General features: G+C 57.9%; 1 protein-coding gene across 3 annotated transcripts; it reads right to left on the reverse strand.

The window, feature by feature from the left end:
* Positions 1–1,381: 1,381 nt before the first annotated feature.
* NRTN (neurturin) lies at positions 1,382–24,649 on the reverse strand. 3 transcript variants are annotated; one of them, XR_008821700.1, is made up of 4 exons: positions 24,251–24,362; positions 8,114–8,354; positions 4,861–6,421; positions 1,382–2,669 (listed from the first exon to the last, which is right to left on the reverse strand). XR_008821700.1 is itself a non-coding variant. In XM_056338038.1 (3 exons), the coding sequence occupies exons 2-3, from the start codon at positions 8,325–8,327 to the stop codon at positions 5,973–5,975; spliced, it is 663 nt and encodes a 220-aa protein (XP_056194013.1). In that variant the 5' UTR covers positions 8,328–8,354; positions 24,251–24,649; the 3' UTR covers positions 1,382–5,972. The 3 variants fall into 3 exon arrangements, 2 of the variants coding, with proteins under 2 accessions (XP_056194013.1, XP_056194012.1); XM_056338038.1 differs by having other exon boundaries at positions 1,382–6,421; positions 24,251–24,649; XM_056338037.1 differs by having other exon boundaries at positions 1,382–6,421; positions 8,114–8,263; positions 24,251–24,347.
* Positions 24,650–25,108: the final 459 nt, after the last annotated feature.

Raw genomic sequence — 25,108 nt, forward strand, 5'->3', positions numbered from 1 at the left:
AAAAAAATGCTATAAACCTTTGCGGTTCAAAAGCATTTTAGCTTCCCCCGCCCCCCCCCCCCCCCCCCCCCCAAGTTGTTCCCCACTGCCTGGTGCCAAGCCTGGCAGAGCAGTGGGGCGGCTCACTGGCTTTGCTCAAAATGGGGTGTTTTGTAAAGAAATGCAGGAGCTTGTGCCCACTCTCACCACTGGCACCGGACAGATTCAGACCATTTTTCAGTGAAAAAAAGTTATTTTTTTCTGGACAGACAGGTGTGGGGGATAGTGCTTCTAAAGGGCAGGGATGCAGGCACTTCCCTGCACCAGGGCCACTGATGCTCTGCATGGTAAATGCCATAATGCATGTAAAATGCAGGGGTGATGTGTTTTAAGATGGGGCAATATGTGCTAATTGGGAGTAATGTGTGCTCAGTGGGGTTAATGAGTGTTAAATGAGGGCGGGGGTAACCTGTTAACTGGAAATAACGTGTGTTAACTGTGGGGTAGCACATGTTAAAAGGGGGCAATGTACATCTAAGAGGCTCAATGTCCCTTAAATGGGATTAACTAATGTCTGCTAAAATGGGGCTTAAACAGCAGGTTGCCTCTGGCTTCAGTCCTCTATGGAGCTACTGGAAACCAGTAGCAGGGAGAAGGAGCTGAGGTGGGACTGGCGTGTGTGGCGGCAGCGCTGGTCCCACCGTTTCCATTTTCCACAGCTTTGAAACGTGTTTGCATCCTGAACTTGGCTGGGCTTTCAAATTGCAGCATTTCACCCAAAACAAAATATTAACCAACCACCATAATCATCTTAATAAGAGCAACAAAACCCCGGGCAATGCCTGCTGCTGACTTTGAGATGTTTTCCCTGTAAAATAAAGCATGTTTCTAACCTCAGCACTGCTTCCAGATGAACAACTGAACTTTTTTCTCTGGCTACTCCTATCAAAATCTTGTGTTTTCTTTTCCTTTTTTTTTTTTTTCAATGCCATTGTGCCAGAATTGGCATGTCTTTGAGCCAATGCAGCTGGAAGTGCCTTTACAAGAAGGGGGCAAAGATGATTATTTCTGTGGCTAAACCAGCCCAGACCCACGCAGGCAGCAGCCCAGCCTTGGTAATGTTTCAAATTGCTGGTTTGCATAAATATAGTTTTGCAGCGCACAAAAATGCAAGAAACGTGGCTGTTTGCAGGTGTGCATGGAGGTTTCTGCAGGAAACTGCAAAATCAAGCCAAGCGCCTGCCATCCTGCAGCCAGCCACTGGGACCCCCTCTGTGCTCCTAAAAGAAAAGCCAAATTTCCCACTTCCCTGCCCATCCCCATCCCCGTCTTGGGGACATACCACCACTACCATCACGTACCCACCGGCAGCAGCGGAAGACAATAAGCAGTGAGAAATCAATATAATCCTCCTTTTATTTCCACTTTGTCGTGAGTATGTAACGGCATCACACCCGAGTTTATGTTTGTTTAAAAAAAAATCATACTGCATTTTTTCCCCCCCAACGTTCAGAATAAATGGTAGAAATGTAATAAATGTAAACTGCACTTGGCACCATTTGGATCAATAAATAAACTTCAAAAAAAAAGAGAGAGAGAGAAAGAACGCATTACGTAGATGGCACACTATGGTATCTAAATAAATAACATAAGTTACTTCGAATAAATAGAGAGTATCTAAAATATAGATGCATTGCATCAACTTCTGCAGATGGTCGGTCAGACCCGACAATACCGGAGGGGAAATGGGTTAATCCGGATGGTGCCGAGTGGAGCCGTGGGCTGGACTGCACGCTCCCCCTGCTCCTGCCGGCAGCGGTGAGGCAAGTCGCCTTTTTTCCCTTTTTTTACTTCTCCCCCCTCCGCACCCCGCTCCTCTTGGGCCTCAAATTTGAGGCTACGCCTTGTTTAACCACGAACAAAACCATGTGGCAGCCCTATTTACGACAGGAGGAAGGCTGAGGTTTCAAATACCGCCGAAAAATCATTTGTGTTGATACATTGGGAAAGTGATTTCTTCCTAGCAAGTTCCTGGACCTGTTTAAATAAGGAACACTTCCTTTGTGAGCGCTTTCATCGAGTGGAAACAATGCTGTTAGAACCCATTTCCCCCTCACAGATACCAAACTGGGAGGGAGAGCATGTCAGCAAATGGGATCCCAACCGATGCGAGCGACCGGTGGATCTGAGCCAGAGCCACGGCGCTTCAGCCGCCTCCTGCACTGGCCAGCGTTACACAAACACAGGCACGCACGTATAGAATGTGTATAGTAGACCACAATGAAACGCCCCATAACTCATTGTTGGAGAGCCAGCATAACATCACACTCATATTTTTGCGCTGTCACAACCACGAGAACAGTTTTAAACATCTCCTCGTCTTTCCAAACCTCCTGATTTTTCAAACACCATCAAACACCCTCATCTCCTGGGGAGCAATGCTGCTGCAAACAGCAAAGCTGCAGCGACAGATAGGCAAGCTGCACAAAAAACAACCTAAGAACACCCTACCTGATGGACGTTGCACGCTCTTTATTATTATTAACATTAAATAACGCATGGGATGATGAGGAAGGAGCCAGATGAGACTTTGCTATAGCTTTGAGTAGGGAATTTTCCATCCTTTTTTGCCCTTTCTGCATTGTAGACATTCTTCCGGACAGCTCCAGCTCCTATTACAGCAGAGAGGGCTGTAGAAATGGAAAGCATTAAGGAAATATCAGCCTTTCTATTGGAACCATATTTCCATGCCCAGGCGGCAGCACAGCGGTGCAGGACGGCACGGGCCAAGCAACGCTCCTGCAGCGGAGCCGAAGGAGCTTCATGCAGAAGATGGACCCCAAGTGAGATGCATGAAAGCCACCAAGCAAAAGCCACCCTTTGGCCACGGCTGCGATGCCCCTGCTAACCCCAAGACCTGGTCAGGGAGTCTTGCCGTTGCAAATCCCAGCTGCACCCCCAAAAAAAAAAAAAAAAAAAAAAAAGCAGGCGCAGTGTGCGTGGCCGCCGTGCTGGCAGCAGCAGATCCCAGGCACTTCCCAGCACCTCTGCACAGCCTGCTGCTCAGCTGCCAGCAGGGTGAAAGGGGAAAAAAAGGTTAATTGGAGCTGTTCATGTTGGGTTTAACACACACAGCTTGCACATGGCGTTTCCCCCCGCATTGCATCTGTTTTTTTGGGGTTGCAAGCCAGGTTTGTGCTGCGCACAGGTGCTGCTGGGGGTGTTTTGCAGCTGGAAGGTAGGAGAGTGGGTCTGGGGTGTCCGAGCCCCCTCTGCCTGCTCCTGAGCCCCCTCCACCTGCTCCCGAGCCCCCTTGCCTCCCTGCTGCTCCCAACAAGACCCTGGCAAGATGAGGGTCCCCTTGGGGCTGGAGAGCCATCAGCCCCCTCACACCTGCAAGTCAAGGCACCCTAAATCCTAAATATTGCGAAAAAATGTCCCAAACCAGGGTGCGAACAGTTGCTTGGGGAAATGAAACAGCTCTGGCATCTCCCAGGCACCCGCTGGGCTCAGGGTACCGCCAGCAGCAGCAGCCCTGGGAAGCCATCCTGCAAATCCTCCTCCCATGGCGCCTGGTCCTGCACTGCCTCCGCAACACCTTACCTTGCTTTATTGCTCTAGTTCCTTTTTTTTTTTTTTTTTTACTGGAGGCTTCTGCAACAAAACTAATTTTAGTTTTATAGTACTGAGAACTGGAAAGCACCCAAGTCCTTCAGAGTGCAGTTGTTATTATTATTATTATTATTATTATTATTAGATTTGGGCGCACGTGCTTTTTTTTTTTTTTTTTAAGTCAAGAGTGAGCCGATTATCTGCTGTGAGCATGGCATGGATCACGCTGACAGCTGCCCATCTGCTGTCCCCATCCTGCTCCCACTGCGCACCCGCTGGCTGCTTAATTTTGAGACAACTTTTCCATTTCCATCCAAATCCCATGATGCAAACTTTCCCTTGCAGTGCTGCAGCACCTTGCAAGGCTTTTTTGGGGAGCTCCATGCACCTGCAGCGTGGCTTGAGTTTGTCTGGTCTCAGCAGTGTTTGCACGCCCAGGATGCAAGCTCAGCACCCCTTGCTCACCAGCGTGTGCAATGCCCCAGGGACAGGTTCAGCCCTCTGTGCCCACGGCTGCCTTCTCCCTTTCCCAACAGCGAGGGGAAAACTGTGCTACAGAGTGCAGGCTGCCTTCCTGGGGGCGCCGGGTGGCGCCGGGTGCGCAGCCAGCCCTGCTGAAGGATGGTGTTTATATTGCTTCACTACATCCTGGCTTCGCTCAGCCGAGAGCGGCGTTTGGATGAAAAGCAAGAAAAAAAAATATCCCACCAGCCCAGCCCTTTGCAGAGGTCTGGAGTGCTGCTGGTCGCCCGCAGGAGATGGAGCGGGGAGAGCTGTCTCCCAGCCCCAGCCGAGCTGGCTGTCCTGGGGGATGCTGACCTGCTCCCCAAAATCCTGCAGCAGCAGCTGCTGGCTGCTGTGGGCATCGACACAAGCACTCCTGCTCATTGCTGCCGCTCTGGGATGGAGGTGCATGGGACTTTTTTCCCCCCGTTTAGCTGGACTGAGGAGCTGGGACACTGTTGTGACCAGGGGGCGGCAAGCAGAGCATTTTCCCTCGTCTTGGTTAATGCCCAGGACATGACACCAATATTCTCCTTCTGTTTATGATTTGCTTTTTCTGGGAAGAGGGCCAAGGGGAGAAAACCCATCAATCCCAGGCAACAAATATAGCCTGCCCAGAGAATGCAAAAGTCTGCGGTCTCATTTATTTCTCCGCAGAGTAAACAAGAGTGACACTGCTGTAAATGTGAACTGGAGCCAAACCCCAGGCCTGCATCCCCCCTCCCGCGTGATTCCAGCCCCACCGAGGCGATGGGCAATACTCACGTGCCGCGGCCGGGACAGCCACTCTGGCTTTCAGGGGATGCTGAACCGCGGATGCTCCTGCCCATGCTGCAAACCCGGCGGAGGGCGGCGAGTGCCACGGCTTCGCTGGTGGCCTCGTGAGGCTCTGTCACCTCCCCGGTGGTGGCAGGTCTCCAGCCCAGCTGCCCGCAGAGGGGGGGGATGGGAGGTTAATCCAGTTACTTCAGATTATCACGAGTTTTAAGAAGAAAAGCCTGTGGCTGTGGGGAGCGAGGCGATGGCAAACGGGGCTCGGGCGGGCACTGGGAGCAGAGCCAGAGCCTTTCGCCCGAGTGCAAACCGCCGTTGGTGCATCTCTGCTCCCAAACACAGGGAGCTGGGGTGCCAAGTTGCCCCTGGCAGTGCAGGGATCCCAGCACGGTGGTCACAAAACCCTGGGAAACCCCCGCAGGGGGCAGCTACAGGCTGCAGGGCTCAGCCCCCGTCCTGGGGCACCCACAGCCACCCAATGCACCCCACACCTGTAATGCACCCCATAAGACCCCCGTGCATGCAGCACACCCTGTCCAGTACCACACACCGCACCGCAGGCAGCAACACCCGCTGCGCAGGAACACCCCGCCTGTGCATCATGCTGGTGTGTGCAGCAGCACACCCGCACCCGTCACCTCTGCTGTGTGTGGCACACCCCCGGCAGGGGACTTTGTGACACCCCCTCTGCCGGCAGCGTGACCTGTATGTGTGACACGGGATGCGCCCCGCGCACGCCATGCATCCCAAGGGTGGAACATGCCCCATGCATGTTGCACACCCACTGTCATCCTCTGGAGGGGCTGACAGGGACCCCTGGGCCACCTCCAGCGGGGGACAAAAGCCACAAGCAGCTGTCACCGCTCCAACAACCGCAGCCTCCACCGTCACCAACAGCCACATCTCTAGTCCTGCGCAGCAAGGAGGACAGCAACGCCAAGGGATCCACCAGCGGCTCAGTCTCTCCTCCTCCAGCCAGAGGTCTAGGGACCATCCTTCTCCCCCCGCCGCAGCCCCCGGTCCCTCTGCCTGCTGCCCAGCGGGGTTTCGGGGCTGGGGCATCGCCTCTCCCGCCCACTCCTCCCGGGGGGGGCCCCGGCCCTTCACACACAGCCGCACTCCTTGGCCGAGAGCTCGTTGACAGTGTAGTAGCGGTTGTAGGCATCCAGGAAGGAGACGTCGTCGTCGTAAGCCAGCGGCCGGCAGCAGGGTCGAGCGCGGACCTTCTCCTTCTTGATCCTCCTCCTGCTCCTCATGCTTTTCAGTGAGAGGTCGTAGCTCCGGACGGCTGCTTCGCAGGTGCCGCTGCAGTAGCGGAAAAGCACCGTCTCGTCTGACTCGTAGCCCAGGCCCAGCTCGCTGACGCTCACCTCCAGCTCCTTCAGGGCACAGGGTTTGTGGCGAGCGCGGGCACGCTTCCTGCGGCTGCCTGCCCGGGGGAAGAGTGGCAGCTCGTGGCCACCCGAGTTCATGGCCTGGCTGTAGCGCTCCACCAGTGCTGAGATCAGCTGCCGGATCTCCCCCTCTGTGTAGCTCTCCAGCAAGCTGCTGTCTGCAAGAGAAGGGGCGAACGTTAGTGGGTGTCCCTTGGGTAGACAGATGTCATTCAGGAGGGAGGTCCCTTGGGTAGATAGATGTTCCCCAGGATGGAGGCCACCTAGGGTGGGTAGGTGTCCCCCAGGATGGGGGTCCCTTGGGGTCAGTGGATGTCCCCCAGGATGGAAGTCCCTTGTGGCTGGTGGATCTCCCCCAGGATGGTGGTCCTCTGGGGCGGTGGCTGTCCCCCAGCGCTGGCTCCTGGCTCCCTCCATGCCCGGCAGCAATGACAAAACCTGCAGAACCCAGCGCTGCAGCCCGACAGCGCCGCCCAGGAACCAGCTTTTCTCTGTGATGGGCATGAGACGCCCCAAGGCTTTAAAACCCAACCCCAAGGCCAGAGATCCCTGTGGCCTCATGAGCCCCAGGGTGGCTCCAAGCCACCCCCAGCCCACAAGGGGAGGGCAAAAAAATCCCCAAATCCCCTTCCCCCCTTTCCCTCTTCTGCCTTATTTTCATTTTTTCTCCCTACGAGCTCTCCCCTGCCTGGAGCTGTCCCAGACAGCCCCTTCCACTGCACAACATCAAGTGCATCCTTCAAAGTGAACTGTGTAAGGGGGGGAATCCCATCCCCTCCCTCACAATTAACTCCTGCCACGGTCACGCTTTCCACGGCTGTGGCCGGGAAGGGGCAGCCCTGCCTCTCCGGCACGGCCACACGCCGGCACCACGGCTGGGATGCCAAAGGGACCAAGTGCCTGCAAAGAGCATCCTGGTAGGAGTTAAAGATGCCAGCGCTACTCCTTAGTGGCATCACCTCAACGTGCCAAAAAATACCCCCAGAAAAGTAGAAAAAGACCTCAAATTCCAACCAAGACATGCTGCTGCAGAAAAGCCGCGATGGGACTGGGGAGAAACACCAATTTAATATTTGCACTGTTTCCCTACGGGCTGGGTGGAAGGGCTGCCCCCCCTGACAAGACCCCCGGGCCAGCAGCCAAGACACAAACTGTCCCTGACAGCCGCTAGGAAGGTCCAAGTCCCTTAGTCCTAACCCTAAAGCCCGGGTTAGTCCAGCCCGGCGCTAGGGGAAGCACAGGAAAGACGGAGGAAAGCATAATTTGACAGCTTGTCATCGATTTCCAAATTTCAACCCAAAAAGTTCTTTATGGTTTGGAATCAAAACAAACATGCTGGCGAGTTTCAGCGGGCTGCCAGCGCGAGGGGCGAGCGGCACTGCGGGGTAAGCCGCTGCCTCCCCACAGAGAGGGGCCGTCCCCCCTCGTCTTCAGCTCCTGTTTGACATTTTGCATTTGTGCAGAAAATAAAATAAAATAAAAAACATTTTTAAAAAAAGCCATTTGGAGCTCAAAAAGCAGCTTCTTTGTACTAAGATGAGCTGTTTGTGTTCAGTTCCCTGTGTGGAGAGCTGACGTGCTCGCACCAAGGTTTGGTGCCCAGTATTTTTGCAGGACCCCCCCCCAACTTGCTGGCCCAAGCAGCCCCCGCTGCCCCCTAAACTCGCCTTCAGACACTCCTAAGGGGATGCACAGGAGCGAGAGGGCGGCAGGCAAAGCAAATGGGGAATAAACCCGGTGGGCTGCGTCGGGCTTTGTTTGTGCGCCGAAAGCTGCCCCGCTTGGGGGTGGGGGCCGGATCCTGCAGGTGCGGGGGGGACGGTGCCCGGGGCAGAGGCGCAGCAGCTTACACTGGGAGAGCAGCGAGCTGTGGCGTTGCAGGGCTCGTGGGGATCTCCGCAGAGCTTCCGGCAGCGAGGAGGAGGAGGATGCCCGTGAGGAAGACGGCGAGGAAGGCAAGGGGCTGTATTTCCGGCTTCCGTTGAACATGTCTCTACAAACTAAAATGGATAACATGGAACTGAGGAGCATCGATGCAATGGCTGCAAACTTCCATACCTTCATCTTAGAGCAAGTCAGAACATTGACACTCTGCAAAACAGGCAAAACAAATATCCTTATTACGTGGCCTCCACCCGTGGCCCCCTCTTCCCTCCCCCCATTCCCGTGGCTCGGGCTGGCTGACCATCTCCCACGGGACCACCAGCATCCCCTTGGCTTGACCTCATCCCCTGCACTCTCCCAAGACTTGTCCGCTGTTGCAATAGGGAAACTGAGGTAGGGAGCTACGGCACAGCCCAGGGCTGTGCTGCAAAGGGGAAATTGCACGTGGCGGGTGAGGGTGGCCTGGGGCTGGCGGTGGCAGTGGGGACACAGCGGTGTCCTCAGCCAGTCCATCCCCAACAGCACACAGGCTGGTGGGCAGGTGGGTGTCCACTCCCCACGCCCCGGCTGCAGCAGGGGCCGATATTGCAGTGGGTGGCTGTGCGTAAAGGATGGGCAAACTCATGTCACGCCGCCCTGTGACACCTCTTTGCCCGGCGCATCCCTCCTTGGGACATTGTGAGCAGCAGGAGCCCCCAGTGCCACCACCCTCCCCGCTCCCCCCAGAGCCGGGGTGCAGTTTGATGTCCCTGCCCTGCGGTGAGGTGCGCCCAGCACTGTGAGTCTGCTCCTGCCAGCCTGTCGCCCAGATGCTCCAGGGCAGCCTGAGTCCCTCCCCGCTGGTGCACCGACGTGGCAGCTCCACCAAAACCAGCCAAAATCCTGAAAACCTCAGGAACAAAAATGAACAGGGTGGCTGGACCATCCTGGCACGGCTGCGAGGTCTGCGGCAGCACCGGCCACCTCGGCGGTTGTAGCCCAGCAGTTTCTCAAAGCACAAAAAAACCTGGCTGGCATTTCCCTGGCGGGCGAGCTGGGCCCTTACCTTACACCATTCCATCTTCTCCATCGAAACCAGATTGGATCTGATGGGATTTCACAGCTGACCCTGTGGCCAGGCAGGGCAGTGGGGAACTGGTCTGGGCTCCCATCAATGGCTGTCGGCCATTAAATCCCCATCAAAGACAGGCTCTGGAAAGCGGCACGGACTTGCAGCCGCCTCCTGGCCCCTTCTTTTATTTCAGCTCCTTGCAAACTCCAAACATTTCTCCTTTTGAAATAAATTTTCCACGGGGGGAAAAAAAAAGAAAAGAAGGAAAGAAAAAAACCCAAAACAAAACCAAGCAAAAAAACCCAACCCCAGTTTAGCAATATTTGCCAAATAGAATTTACCAGGGGGAAAAATGTTTATTTTAAAATGGAATTTGACAGGTTCACTTTTACTTTAGAAAACAACAAGAAGGCTGCGAACGCTGCCTCATCGCCAGCAAGCCTTTATTTTACAGGATGCAGATAATTGCACATTAACTAACAGTAATTATATGCCCTGTAGGTTACAAGATAATTGTAGAACCCAGCCAGACTCTAAATATTTTCAACTGGGCTATAAACAATGCCAAGCTAGAAAAAGAATAGTTTGGCCATATAAGGAGGCAAGACCATGAAATCCCGACGGGGGACAAGCGGCGAGGCTGGCCGAGGCATCGCGCCGACACGCACCGGCACCAAAACCTGCGTTGGGGCCAGGGTTCACAGCTGGCTGGTGTGGAGCATCACAGGCACCGTGGTGGGCAGCATCACAGCACTGTGGTGGGGAGCATCAAGGGCACCACCGTGGGCAGCGTCACGGCACTGTGGTGGGGAGCATCACAGGCACCGCCGTGGGCAGCGTCATGGGCACCACAGTGGGGACAGTGGCATCCCCCTCTGCCATCGCTCCTCCTCCCCAGAGCCAAGGTCAAGCCTGGCTCCCCATCCTGTGGGCACGGGGAGGATGCAGGAGGCTGCTGGGTGTGTTTGCATCGACGTTCGTCATCATAATTAGGTGCCTTAGGTTCCGATTTCCCCTCTGAGGTAAGAGCAGGGAACAGGCACCGAAAATGCTCACCGGCACCAAACAGCTCCCAGCGAGGCAGCGGGATGGGCACTGAAGGGTGAAGGACCAAGGAAATTGCAGTTTGTTCTGGGAGAGCGGGCAAAATCCAGGGGATGAAGGGCCAGGAGGAACCAGCAGCACCCAGAGGTGGGAAGGGACCCCACCTGCAGCGGCAGTCACCCCCCCAGGAGGAACAAGCAGCTTTGGGCAGCTGGTGTCCGAGCGTTCGGGGAGGGGACCCCATGGGGCAGCCAGGACCTAGAGCTCAGCCTTCACCGCTGCCCCCCGAGGGGCTCTCGGGGCACTCAGCCCCTGCTCAGCCCCCTTCGCCCTGGGCCGGTGAGGAAAACAGCAAGGCTGCGACACTCGATCCGTCCACCTGAGGAAGGGCCCCTGGCTTCTTGCAAGCCCATAAAATTTTAGGAGAGTGGTTTCATCCTGTAAAAAAGCCTCCTATTTCAGCAGCCAGTAATTTTGGCCCCCACCCACTTGCCGGTGACCTTTCAAAAAACTAAAACCCCAGTTCCAACGTGCAAAACAATAATAATAAAAAAAATATTCCAGGCTTTGCCTGTGGTTTCTCTTGCTCTAAAAAGCCACAGACCGCATGTGCCAGCCTGTGGGGAAAGCTGAAGTTTGGGGTGGGGGGAAAGGAAAAACACACACGCGCACGCAGGAGTCGCAGCCGTGACTCACCCAGGACGGGGTTCCAGCAGCACCCTCCCATCTTTCTGGTTTCCACATACTTCAAACCCACTCCCAGTAAGGATAAATAATCACAAGGGGTTTGACACGTGCTCCCCTGGGCCCGCTGCTGCAGGCATGGCTGGGGGGTCCCCACCACGCTGTTCAGACCAGGGGGTTCGGCCCTGCTGGCTCAGCCCTATCCCGCAGCCCCAAACCCTCCCCGGTGCAGACCTGCACCCTCAGCTGCCCTGGGGCGGTGGTTTGCACACGAGCGTGCAAAGCACTTGCAAGGAGCTGAACCGGGCAAAGCCTGGCGAGCTCTGACGACAGCTCTGGCCATGCTGAGTGGGGCCGAATCCTGTGGGGACCCAGGGCCAAACCTCCACACCTCAAGTGGCTGCTATCAAAAAGTTGCCTACAGCTACGGCTCAGCATCTTTGTTTGTAAAAATCACAGACTCACAGAACAGTTTGGGTGGCAAGGGACCTTAAAGACCACCTCGTTCCACCCCCTGCCATGAGCAGGGACATCTTCAACCAGACCAGGTTGCTCCGAGCCCTGTCCAGCCTGACCTTGAACACTTCCAGGGATGGGGCACCCACCACCTCTCTGGACACCCTGTGCCAGCGCCTCAACACCCTCAGTGTAAAAAATTTCTTTCTCATACCTAGTCTGAGCGTTGATGTGTCCAAGTCTTGCAACCACTGGCACGGCGAGCCTCCAGCTGGGGAACACCAGGGTCTCCCCCATCCAGACCCCACAGTGCTGGGCATGGCCACTGCTGAGCCTTGCTGCTGCTGCTGCTCTTTGCTCCAGTCTCATTTCAGCTACTGCACCCTGCAAGAGTGCAGCCACCTCCCTGCCTCGCCTGCTCCGGGCTCAGCACTGCAGGATGGGTATCCCACATTCCCAGGATCAGGAGGCAGCCCTGCCACCCTGGGTACCCCGACTGGCACCCAGGCCTGGAGATTCACCCATTCAACCCAGACTGGTGGCTCGTCCCTCAGGCTCAAAGCAATATTGGAAAAAGGTTGCGTTGCATGGCTGGGGATGGGGCTCGGCTGCGAGGCAGCTGGGGTCAGGGGGACAAGGCTGCTCGGGCTTTGCTGACTCTCTCCGGAGGGGATGGAGGGACCCAGCAAACCCAGGGCTTTGGGGTGCCACAGGAGCTGTAGGCACAAAATCACGGCTGCAAGGATGTGCCAAGGGACCGGTGGGGAGCACGCGGGCAGGAGGGATCCAGAGAGCTGCAGTCTCACCAGGGATGCCTGGTCCTTGCACAGCCTCTGCCAGCACAACCCCCCTTCTTTTCACGGGGCAAACGGGCAAGTACAGCTGTGCTGGGCACCCTGCTCGGCTCTTACTGCACACCTCGGGGAGCCAAAACCCATGGAGCCATCCCAGCTTTCCGAGCCGGCTTCTGCCCCAGGCTGTGCCTGTGCACTTACTCCAGCCCCAAAATACACCCATGGTCCATGGGTTCATGCCCTGGGTTTGCTGCCGGGGGGCTCTTGGGCTGAGTCCTGGTGGGGTTCGGGTGCTCACAGCCACGTTACATCCCGGGGAGGGACCCAGCGATCCTCCCTGGCTTGATGAAAGGCCAAAGTTTGCACTCAGCTTTCCTGGAGAACAGCCCAAAAGCTCCCTATTTTCCTGCATTCTCCTGATAACCCATTAATGCGATCACAACAGTCTAGCCATGCCACGCCTGCTGCCAAGCAGGAAACTCACCCCTGCAGGAGAAGACCCTTCCCTGCCAGGCAGCTCCCAAACCAGCCCCGCTCCGGCACGAAGCCTTTGCTCCGGCAGCCTCCTCCGCCCTCACCTGCCCTGCTCACCCCACAGCCGGCTCCTGCCAGGGCTCACTGCTTCCCAGGCAGAGAAAAAAACACTCCGTGCCCTGAGAAACTGGAAATCTTAAGGAAAAGCAACAACTACCAGGCCAGCCAACTCCCATTGCTTAGTCTGGAGGGAGCAAGTTGATTATCGTGGCTCGCCCCGCCACTGCAGATCCCCTCAGAACCCCTCTGTGAGCTCCTCGTCTTTCTTTTCAAAGAGGATCCAACAAACCCACCCCATGGCCCTAAGTAAACTTTTCCAAGGCTTGATTCCCATCACAAAACCAAAGTCAAAGCAACAGAGACTCATTTCTGGTTGGGAGTTTTCTCCGCTTCAGCTCCCGAGCGCCGGTGTTTCCGCTGCCTTTTCCTGCTAAACCAAAGAGCAGCGCCCGCGTCCCGCAGAGACATCGCCTCCGCTCATACCACCAGAGCATTTCGGGCTTCTCGGACTTCCCTCGCTTTTCATGCTCTCGGTTTTTCTCATAGCTCTTTTTTTTCTAACCCATTTCCAATTTTTCCAGCAGACTCTCAGGTTTTGTTTCCAGCATCCACTGATCCCTTAAAGCCTCAGCTCCTGGAGTCACGAGATGAGGGAGGAAAAGCAGAATTTTACTTTTTTTACCCTAAATCTTCCTTGCTCGAGGGGGAAGGAGGAGAGTGAAAACTTTCAGTCCTGATGCTTTAAAGCCCAGGAAACAGAACCCAAAAGACATTATAATATAAGTGTGTCATAAATTTTCAGTCGATTCATGCTTCCGGGCATTGATTCATTATTTTCAAGTGCTAGGGCTCAGCCACACTGCAAGAATGGATGAGGCCATGGAGTGGCCGAGGGTTTTTTGGCAACGCAAAACACTTGGAAAGACCAAGGCCTTGACGGAACATCAGAGAGAGCTTCCACCTGCCACACACTGTTTATTTTAGTGCCTTACATGGGAGCCAAGCTGCTTTGAAATCCTGGCTCCTCATGACTCACCCCGCAGGAATTAAACAATTTCCATCCAGGCTCATGGTGAAGGAGCTCCAGGGGCTGCTGAGAAGCGGCTCCTCCAGCAGCAGCCTCCGGCTCAGCGCCTGGTCCTGCTGGGAGCGCGGTCCTGGATGGGACAGGGGTGGCAGAGAGACGTCGGGGCAGCCTTTCCCCAAAACCTGTCACAAGCTCCTGACACGCTTTTTTGGGAACTGAACCCCTGCAAGGAGCATTGGCATCTCCAATGCCCCCAGCCAGGACTGCCTGCAGCAGGGTGGCCGATGCCCCAGGGTCAAACCCACCCCAAACTGGCAAAACTGGCCCCAAAATGGGGAGTGTGGAAAGGAAAAATGCCCCAAACCCTGATCTGAGTTGAACTGTTGGATTTTCCTGTTCTTTTGACAGTAGGTGGGGGCATAAGGGAGGGGAAGAAGGACAACGTCCCCATCTCCAGCTCTGTGCTGGAGGGTGCTCCGGGGCCATGGACTGCCACCACCTCAGTGCAGCCATCCCCTTGGCTGGGGACACGGTGCAGTGGCCTCCTGAGCGGCTCTCCCAGCCCGGCACAGTGGCACAGCCTCGTGCTCTGAACTCCAAAAGCGACAATGGCCACGGTGCGTCCCACACCCTGCAGCACTGGCTCGTCCCTGCGCCGCCTTCCCCCCCTCCCCAGCCCTCCCCACTCCCCCGTAAGCAAAACCAGAGCTGAGCGCAGGACACATGGTTCTGCTTTTCCTAAGTGAAAACCAGCCCAAGACGAGAAACTCCAAAGCTCTTCCCGCAGCCCCAGCTTCCCCCGCCCCCCCCAGAGGAACAACCACAAATGAGCCAGACTCAGCCCTGGGCTTCTTGGGGGAAGCCTCTTGGGGCAACCACCAAAGCCCCTCCTGGCTGCAGCCACCCGGCACGGCACCAGTGAGGAAACGGCAGTGGTGGAGCCGATCCTGGACCCGCGGGATGGTGGGGAGGGAGAAGGGGCCGTGGCAGAGCCGGGGGAGCATCAGTGTTCCCGGCAGTGCGGGGAGCCCCTCGGCTGAACACGCCAACCATCGGCAAGCTGCGCCGTTCCCACGCTTACATGACATTTACATTCGGGCTGAATTATGGCAGGTTTGGTTTACATCTCTCTAAACAGCTGGGTAAAAATAAAAAAAAAAAACACAAACCACCACAACCCCATCATCACAATAAAAATAATAATAATAATAAAAAAATCCTCACCAAGCCTGTGTGACACAGCTGAAGGATTTGCAAGGGGCACGCGCACCCTGCAGTGCCGCAGGCGATGCCGGGGGGTGACGGCCACACCGTGCTCCAGGTTGTGGCTGGAGAAGAAAGATGTCACGGCTCTGCCACAGCTGGGACGCTGCATCAAAATGTGAGCAGCAAGGTCCCCAGGGTGCAGCTCTCCAGCCCTGCTGAGCTGAGCCTTGGTAGCTGCCGTCAGACGCAGCAGCCCTGCCCATGGCCGCGTCCCTGTTCCCACCATTTCCCTCGTTTCGGACTTTGGGGAGCCAAACCCACTCAAAGCTGGGCTGAGCACCAGAGATGGTGCCAGGAGGTGGCAGGAATTTCGGGTGCATTAACTCATCTGTGCTGTATGCTCATCATGCATCCTGAGGCACCTCTGGTGACGCGCCTCGCCAAAGGGCATCATCTTCTATCCCCACAGGCCACAGAGCTGGGAGTGAGCAGGCAAAGGCCCCCCCGCAGCCCCCATGGCATGGCCAGAGCCCCGAGCCAAGGAGGAGATGCCCTGTCTGTGTTCCTGAGCCAGGGGAGCCCCCAGCAACTGATGGGAGCTGAGCCAACACTGCCAGCGAGGGGGGGTGGGAGCTCTTCCAGGAGGGGATGGAGCACAGCAGAGGAAACACCTGATTTGCACCACAGCCGAGGGGCACATTGAAGCGCCAGCATCCCACCACCCCAGCTGGCACGGGCAGGAGAAGCCAAATTCACCGGGACGGAAACCCCAGTGCCAGTGCACTGTGCAGTGCCCAGCACCCCTCCGGTGCCCCCAGCCCAGAAGCCCCACGGCCACAACCCACTCACCTCCCGCGTCCCCCCAGAGCAGAGCCGGCCCCACTCAGACCCATTTTGGGGCTGGGTTCCTCCAAGGAGTCCTCGCCAGCCAGATGCCAGGATGGTGCTGACCAGTCCCACCGTCTCCCATCCCTCCCGCAGGATCTGTGCTCTCACCGTGCGGCGTGCGCCCCGGCACGGTGCGGGGCTGCGGGGAGGCAGGCGGCCCCACGGGACGCATCCGTGCCCTGGCAGGCAGCGCCGGCACCTTTGATTCCTTCCCCAGCGGTCCCACGCGGGTTTTCATGTCATTAATTAACAGGGGATACGAAGCGGGTGCCCAGCGGGGAGGAATCCCGCTGCAGATGTGGAGCTGAGCGCAGTGGCGTGGCCATTCCTGCCGCGGTGTCCTGTCGGGTCCCCCCCGTTGGGACTGGCTCAGCCCCGGCTGGGCTTAGCTGGTCCCTGCAAGGGCAAATAAAGATGCTGCTGCTCCCCCTCCAGCCCCGGCTGCCCTCGCCTCCCACCCTGCCGCTCCCGTCCTTGCTGCTCTCTCCATCACTCGCAGGGGCACGACGGAGGCAGAAACACAGCTGCAATATAAATCAGCATTAAAAAAAAAAAAAAGCAAAAAAAAAAAAGCAGTGGTTTAAATGCAGCACGACTCACTGCAGCGCTCACCCTGCCCCGCCAGCTCAGGGATACCCGGGTGGTGGCTGCACGGGGGTCTGGGGGCACCCGGCTGGGACCTGCACCCCTCACCCCCCCCAGCTCTGCAAATAAATCATTGAAAACATCACACTTCAGGGATCTCTATTCATCTTTCTAGCTGCAAAGCAGCCAAAGTCGTTAAAAATCCTGGCAGGCTGGGCATGGGTGCTGTGGTCCCCAGCTCGTGGTTTCCAGCACGTGCTGGTCCCCAGCCCAGCGGCTGCACATCCCCACTGACCCCGACAAGGTGCGGCTGCTTCGCCAAGGTCAGCGAGGCTGCGGCAACCCAAAACCCTTCATAAGCCGATTCAGCCAGTTCTAAGCAGCGGCAAGAGCTGCCCTTTATGATACAAGATGAGTAATTACAGATAAAATTACTATAAAATGCCTCAGGAGGGTACTGCTCGGCACAGCAGCTGGAGCTGAGAGCACGGTTTGTGGCATGACGCGGAACAAGGCTGTAATGGGGAACGAGGTGGGAATAAAACCTGCACAAAATCCCACTGATGCAGCCAAATCCCATTTGCTGATGGGCAGAGAAAATACAAATCTATCATCTGAAATCCCACCAAACCCAGGATGGTTTCTGTAGCCCTGCAGGAAACCACCGATAACTCCAGGAAAAAAAAAAAAAAAAAAAAAAAGGCACATGCAAGAAGCACCCCCAGTGCTGGGCACCCATGGGTGCTGGTGTGCTGACAAACAGCAGCCTCGTGCACTGCCCCACACCGTTTCTCCAGCCCAGAATTTCCCCCTCGTGCTGAAACCTGAAGTCTGAACGTCATTTTTTTATTTTCCTTCGGAGTGACAAACCACCCCTTCATGCACTAAATAACCCTGTGATGCCAAAAGGGGGTGGTTTGTCAGAGGAAACTAATTACTGTGGCTTGTTTGAACAATCCCAGTGCCTCGGGAAATAGGGTTAAAAGCTTAAATTTTGGCAGCGAGACGGAGTCCAGGCCCCAGATGTGCTTTCCTCTGGGCTGGTTTCAACACTGCTGGTATCTGTGAGCTGCCACGGGTGTGCTGGGGGCAAAATCTCCTTTTTTTCCCAAGAAAAGCAAAACCTTCGGTGGGATCCAGGAGGAAAAAACATAACAGAGGCAGGAGGGCAAGAAGGCTGCCATGAAAGCATCACCTCCTCCCACACAGCAGCTTTGGCCATTTTCGCCTTCCCTGTTTGTAGGGTTTTCTTTCCTTGTGGATTTGGCTGGTGTCATGGCATGCTCCAGCCCCCTCCCAGATCCCCAGAGGGGTCACTGTGCTGCAGTGTGCCTCAGCTTCCCCTTTGCAAAAATGCCCTGGGAGCACAACAGCCCTTGAAAACCTCCATGTATTAATTCCCCATTTTTCCAGAGCAGTCAGAGGTGGGAGCAGAGTGGCCACCTCTGACTTTTCCACATATCTGGTGGGCTGGCATGGTCCCTTCAGCTCCCACCTTAATAATTCCTGTTCTTGTCCCCAGAGAAACAGATCCTGCCCTAACGCAGCATCCCTGCAAGCAGGAAATGAGCGGTGCCAGGGACAGGATGGAGGAGTTACAGCCTCTTGGGTGCCCTGCGAGGGATGAGCAATGAGCACCCATGCACATCCCTCAACAGCATCCCTCAACAGCATCCCTCAACAGCATCCCAAGCAAGAAGTGCAGGTGATGCCAATGCCACCTCCAGCCTGGCAGTGGGAATTCCCCCGTATCCTCGCTCCTCTTATCCCTATATATATTTAATTTCTTTTTGTACAAAAGGAGCTGGATTGTCAAGGCACCCGCCAGGGATTACAGCGCTTTGCTAAGGGCAGAGAGACCCGAGAGAGGTTTGCAAATCCAATTTGCACTAAACCCTTCCAGTGGGTTTTGGACGGTGCACAGACTAATATCCCATTAGCATTTACTGTCCAACTCCAGCAGCAACCGCCGACATATTGAACCACTTAGCACTGCTCCAGAGTGAGCAAATGAGGAATTCCTCCCGAGACAGCAACAGCAGTAGACTGGGAATTGAGCTTTTGGGTGGAGGAAGTTCAGAACTGGGGGATGCCTGGGATAAAGAGGGCTGGAGATGACGGGAATAGCTGGAGGGTCTCCAAAAGGCAGCAGATGTGGGTCACCTGGACCTTTGCATGCAGAGATGCCGATACGGTGGCGCAGCATCATGCTGATACAAATGGACACATCCCCTGACCCTTCCTGTTGTCACAGGGAAAAGCCGCTTGGGATGCCCTTGGGGACCAGAGGCTTTCCGAGTGGAAAAGCCACACAGCTTCCAAAAAAGCCAATTTTGCCCTTTGATCACACCCAGGAATCAGTGTGTGGGAGAGCTGCGGTGGCACTGTCCTTCCCACCTGGCTGCTGTCTCCCACAACTCCAGTTCAGATCCAATCGAGCTTGTGGATAAGAGACTGGGACCAATTTTCCTGCCCCCAGCTGATGGCGTGGTGCGCTCTGCGCTGCCACAAAACGCTGTTCGCAATCCCAGCGCAGCCACCCAAACCCTGCCTGTGCTCCTGCAGAGGAGCCGACAAGGGAAGCGAGGGGAGGGCAGGATGGTTGGGGGCTGCAGGAAGGGGCAATCTGCCCCTTTTCTGCCACTTCTCCACCTTTCCCAGCCCAGAGGTTGCAGCGGGACCCACCGGTGCTGCTCAGAGCAACAGGAAATTAAAGCACGGCTGCTGGAAGATAACGGCGCGCTGGAGGAAGAGCTCCAGCAAGATGGATCGTCGTGCATCTCTCCCGCTGCCTGTGGAGCGGAGCCGACAGCCACAGCCAAGCTCTACACCCCGCCGTCCCCGTCCCGGCGGGGAGCCCCAGGCATGCTGATGCCATCTCTCCTCCACTGCCGGTGGCCCATGCAGCCCATCCTGCTGCAGCTTCTGTGCCGGTGTTTGGGGATGGAGAAGATCTATCAGCCCCAGATCTGCTCTGGGAGGCAGGCGGGGGCCAGACCCCTCTCTCCTCCCCATCAATCCTCTGTCGTGGAGACGTGACCGTGAGCGATGCTTTGCCAGGGCACAGCCCTTCATGCCCACACACCCGCCTCTGTCCATGCTTGGAGGGCTCGTGCCACCCAAATCCCAGCTGGATCCTTCCAGCCTCTCCTTTGCCCCCCCAAGCCCAAACTGCCCTTGGGTGCATCCCCACCCTGGTTTGGGGCAGCGGGGCAATTCCACCGGCACCCAGCCCAGCTCAGTGGAGCATCACTGCCAGCGGCTGCCTCCTGCGTCCTCCTGCCACGTGCGGCGGCTCTGCCGCTGGCACTGTCCCTCCCAGATGGCTCCATGGAGCTGCTAAGCCTCAAAAATGTGCTCTTAATAAGCCAGCACCACTTAATGAAGACAGCAGCTGCCCTATTAAATCAGAGGCAAGTCTTTCCTCAGGGACACCCTGGAGGGATGGGACTGATGACCCTGGGTGGGATGCAGCATCTGCTCGAGGGGATGAAGACATTTTGGTTTGTACCCAAGGTTTTGGTCCCCCCAGGTTGCACAAGGGCACAGCATCCCTGCCTGTCCTGGGGAAGGCAGCAGATAGGGAAAAGCCCCAGGGAAAAGCCAAAAGGCCACTCCAGAACCTTGCTGGGATCATCCCCTGCCTGTTCCTCTTGGCACAGCTCTGCTGGCTGCAGCCCAGAGCTGCTTGGGGACCACAACCACTGGGATGGATGCCACAAGGATTTGGGATTTTGGTCAGTGGCACAGGGATGAGCTGAGCCTGCTCTGCTCCAGGAACGCAGCACGAAGCTGACTGGGGCAGCAGGACCAGGGGCTCTGCCCCAGGAGGTCCTTGGCCACCAGCTGCCTTCACCAAGTCCAACAGCACCCGTGTTTTATAGGGGCAGGTCAGGGAGCAACAACAGCCAGCGATAAATACACCCTGTGCTTGAGGCCAGCTCCAGCACAGCACAGCCAAAACCAATATTATTAAAGGCAAAAAAGTCACCACAAGTGGCGCAGAAGCCTGTGGGCTGGTCAGTGATGCGAGTGTGCAGCTAACAGCGATGGCTGTCACTGGTGAGACCCAGAGGTAGCAAAGAAGGGGCAAACGTGGTTCTGACCCCCAGGACTTGAGCAGAACGTGTTTGCTGATGGCCGGCTGCCCCTGGAGCTGCCATGGCCTGGAGGGTGGTGGGCTGCCAGCCCTCCGTAGCCCCCGATGATGATGGCTATTTGCTCCATCCATCCTCCAAATCCTGGCCTATTTGCTTGCTTTAAATAGGCTTTGAAAATTGGCACTCATTTGGTTCCTCTGGGGACACATTTTTTCCCTGGGAAGGACTAGGGGTGGGCTTACAACCACCTCACCCCTCTGCTTCAGCCTGGAAAAAAACAGGGCAAGATGAAATCAAGGGGGTCCCTAAAGCCAGGAGCCCTGCTAACAGCAAACCTGCAAGCCCAGATGCTGCTCATGAACGATCTCCTGGCACAGCACCGGGCATTGTCCAGGAGAGCTCACGGATGAGATTTATCGCCCTGCCCCAAGCACCACGCAGCCAGGTCCCTGAGCTGTGAAAAAGCTGCTGAAATAGAGAAAAATGCAACTCCTGCTTTGGATTATTGCAGCCTGGAAGTGATGCTAGCTTCCCCTCCTGGCACATCCGCTGCTGCGCCAGGGCTGTGCAGGGATGCTGGCCCTTCAGAGCACTGCCTTCACCCAGCGAGGGCCCGGCAGGGCTGCCCTGCTCCCTCCCAGCAGCCACCATCCATCCTGTTATACGCTTGGTTTGGACAAAGTTCAAAGGAAACCTTTTCTGCTGAGGAAAAAAAAAAATGTGGTTCCATCACCATCAAAACGCTTCATGAAACCCAGCGTTGATGCGGCTGACATTGCTTATTAGGGGACTGAGATGCTGGTGACGCGGCCTTTGAACAGCTACAGAAGGAAATGCTTTTTTGTTGTCGTTCGAGAACAACGCAGTGGCAAATAGATTGTTTCAATTTAGCTCTTTGGATGTTGAGTTACAAAGTGAGCCCGTTTTGGGTTTCGTGACGAAGAAGTAATGGGAATAAAACTGCTTCTGGCATTTCCCTTCCCAGGGCAGCTGCAGAGGGGGTCACGTCATTCCTGTGCTGGCGGGATGCTCCTTCACATGAAAGCATCTCTGCACCATGCCCGGCACAACCAAGAGGGAGCACGTTTGGGCTTCTCTTCTTCTCCTTCAAGTTCAATGGGGAAAGACTACTCCAAACTGGCCAAATCCCAGCAAAACCTGGGTTAGGTGGGATGTCTCCAGTCCAACCAGCTAATGGTGGAGCTGGAGCAGATGGCTCACCCTGACCAAGGCACTGGTCTGTCCCATGGCTGCATCACTGTGGCAGCACTCCTGGGGTGCAAAGTGATCCCTGGCACGGTGGGAGTGGAGGGGCTGGGTGGTACGCAGGTCCTCTCACCCCCTCCCCACACATGCTGAGCCATGGGAGCTGCTGGAGTGGGACCACATGCTGTTGCCCCAGCTGGGCTTAGCAAGGGTCCTGGAAGTGGGCTGGTGCACACGTGCTTTAGCTTAGGCCAGCAATGAAATTGCCTGTGGCACCAAGGGAAAAAAACCAACCACATCTGTCCTGAGCTGTGCTACTGCACCTCTTGTGATGGGCCCCTGGACCCTCCCTCTGCTTGGCACCTCCCTCTCTGCCAAGGCTCAGCCCCGCTGGGTACCGTAAGATGCTCTATCAGCAGGGGCTGGCATCAACAGGCAACTGTCGGCTCTTTGTGACCCCCAAGCCCGCCCCTGTGTGGGCACAGCGTGGCTCAGCATGTCGCAGGATGGGGCTCTCCCAGGCAGGACGCTGTGTGCTGAGCACCACCGCAGTGGGCGCACGCGTGGCATGCTGTGCTGGGGACAGCCAAGGTGACATCTGCTCTGGTCGCGCTACTGGCCGGGCTGCGTTTAGGGCCACATGAGAAGTACCTTGACCTCAAAAAAGTGGACATTGCAAATCTTGGCTCCTCCCTTGCAGCTCCCCGAAGGTGGAAATCAACCTTGCAAGCACGGCTGGAGCCTGGAGCCTGGAGCCTGGCAGGGCTGTCGGAGAGCAGCCCACCGAGGGGCCTTTGGCTGGGAGAGCAGGAGATGGTGGCGCGGGGAGCTGTGATTCACGTCTGCACCGTGGGAGGGCACCCAGAGCAGCGCAGCCAGGCCCGCACCAGCACCCAGCACCACCCAGCGCCACCCAGCCCTCCCTCAGCACGGGCACCCAGGGGCGCCCACCTCCCAGGGAGAAGGGACACTGCAGCAGTGCCTGGACCTGCATGTCCCCCTCTGGCTGCGTCACAGAAAACTGGACCAGCTCCTCTTATTTACAGCCCAGGGGCTGGATGTCACGAGGCCTGGAAGGTGCTGGGCTCCCCCCTTGCCCTCACAAATCCCGTGGCCACGCAGCCCAGCAGGAGCCTGGCCCTGAGGCCGCATCCTGCCGCGAAGCAGCTGCAGCCAGGCACAGCCTGATGGCAAAGCGGGAGGGACAGCTCGGCATCCCGTGGGGTGCTGCAGCTGGCGTCGGGATGCGCTGCACCTCCTCTGCTCCTTCCTCCAGGCAAGACACGAGCTGGACCAGGACTGAGCAAGCACTTAAAAATCCAGCGCTATTTAAAAACTTGAGATGTATTAACAGGTAAGTCCCATTTCTCCCGCTCCCAGCCCAGCCCTGGACCTGCTGGGGACGGAGGTGCAGGATACACCCACGGGCAGCTCCGTGGCGGCACCGAGGATGCTGACGCTGCGGCACTGCCCCAGCCCAGCGCACATCGCAGCACGGCATCGCTGGCTCTGCTTTGCAACCCCGAGCCAGCGCCACGGTGGGTAGAGCTGGGTCTGAACCGAAGGCCTGGTTACAGCCAGCAGCTCAAAAACCAAAACCAAGCGCGCAAGCCTAAAATCTTGCACGGAGACCCCCCCCTTTCCTGCTTGATTTTTCTGCTTTGTGCCATGCAGCATCTCGGCTGCTTCTGCCGTGAAATCTAGGAGCACCCGTGAGCCCGAGAGTCTGAATCTGGGATCCAGAGCTGATCCTGCCTTCAGATCTGGGACTTGAGCACCCGTCCAGGACTCGCACGCCGCCGCCGTCAGCCCCTTCACCCGCCGCAATAAACGTGCCCTCGCCGGCCGCAATAAACGTGCCCTCGACCCGGCGCCTAATCGCGCCTTGGCTCCCGAAGCAGCAGTCGGATTTCCATCGGTGCCGGCTACAAGCTTCCATATATGTGCAATAAAGACACCCGAGGTCCAGGATGTTTTTTTAAAGCCTCCGTACTGCCCGCAGCCCGAGTGGGAAATTCCCTCCCTCGACGCCGGGATGGAACCGGCCTCCCAGTGCCCGCCGGGCTCGGGATGCGGTGCGGGCAGCGGGGCTGGGGCCGGGGGAGGCGGGGGGATGCCGGGGGAGCCCGGCCGCCCATCCTGCCGTTCCTTACACTAATGTTTAGACAGGCGGCGTCCCCCCCGGCGAACAAGCCGCCCCCCGCCCCGCTCGCGGCTCGGCCTGCCGGGACGGTCTCCAAGTATGAAGCAAACTCCTGCGGCAGCCCGAGGGCCGGCGAGCGGGTGGTGGGCGGCGGGGGCCCGATCCTGGCTCGCCCCCCCCCCCCCCCCCCGCCTCCGAGCCAGCCCAAGTCACCCGGTTCTGCCCCGTTCGCGGGGCGGCAGCACCCGGGCGGGGGGATAACGCGCGGCGAAGCCTCCGGGGACGCCCCCGGGGGAAGGGGGCTCCGCCGGGACCCCCGGAGCGGGGCCGGGGGGCAGGACCCGCCCGGCGTGGGCAGGTGCCCGGCGTCGCCCGCGGGACTTACCTGGCGGCGGGCCGGGGCGCAGCGCTCAGCGGCGGCGCCGGGCCGGGGCCGGGGCACGCGTGGGGCCGGGGGCCGCCATGGGCGGAGGGGCGGCGGGGCTCGGCACGGCGCGGCGCGGCTCGGCACGGCTGGGCTCTGGCACGGCGGGGCTCGGCTCGGCTGGGCTCGGCCCGGGTGGGCTCTGGCACGGCTGGGCTCCGCACGGCGCGGCTGGCACGACTCGGCTCTGGCGCGGCTGGGCTCGGCGCGGCTCGGCACCGCTGGGCTGGGCTCGGCTCGGCGCGGCTCAGCACGGCGCGGCTGGAGCACGGCGCGGCTCGGCTCGGCTCGGCGGGGGGGCTCGGCCACCGCCTCCTCCCCGCGGCGGGGGGCGGGTTCGGAGCCGCCGGGTCCCCCGCCCCGCCCGGTCCCGCCTCCGCCCGGTCCCGAGCCGCGCTGCGCCCCGGTCCCGGCCCTGGCCCTCCTGGTGCCGGTGCCGCCCCCGCCGCTCCCCCCGCGCCACCGGCCGCTTCTCGCAGCGGAGCCGACGGGCCCGGCCCGGCCCCTCCCCGCCCCGCCCGGGAGCAGCCAAACCCCCCGGTCCCTGCCCCCGGACCCCCGGTTCTGCCCCGGAGCTGCGGCCGGCCCCGGTGCTAGCAGCCCATAGCTCCCTTAGCGCCCCGATCCCCTCCCCCGGACCCCCCCGGTCCTGCCCCGCAGCCCTGGTGCTGCCCCCGCATCGCCCCGTTGTCCCCGGTCCCTTCCCCGGATCTCCTGGTTCTGTCCCGCTCCCCCCAGTGCTGTCCCCGCTGCCCCCGGTCCCTGTCCCGCATTGCCCGGCTCGCCCTGGTCCCTGTCCCCAGACCCCCCTGGTCCTAT

This window comes from Falco biarmicus, chromosome 4, assembly GCF_023638135.1.
Source record: "Falco biarmicus isolate bFalBia1 chromosome 4, bFalBia1.pri, whole genome shotgun sequence".
Lineage (NCBI taxonomy): Eukaryota > Metazoa > Chordata > Aves > Falconiformes > Falconidae > Falco > Falco biarmicus.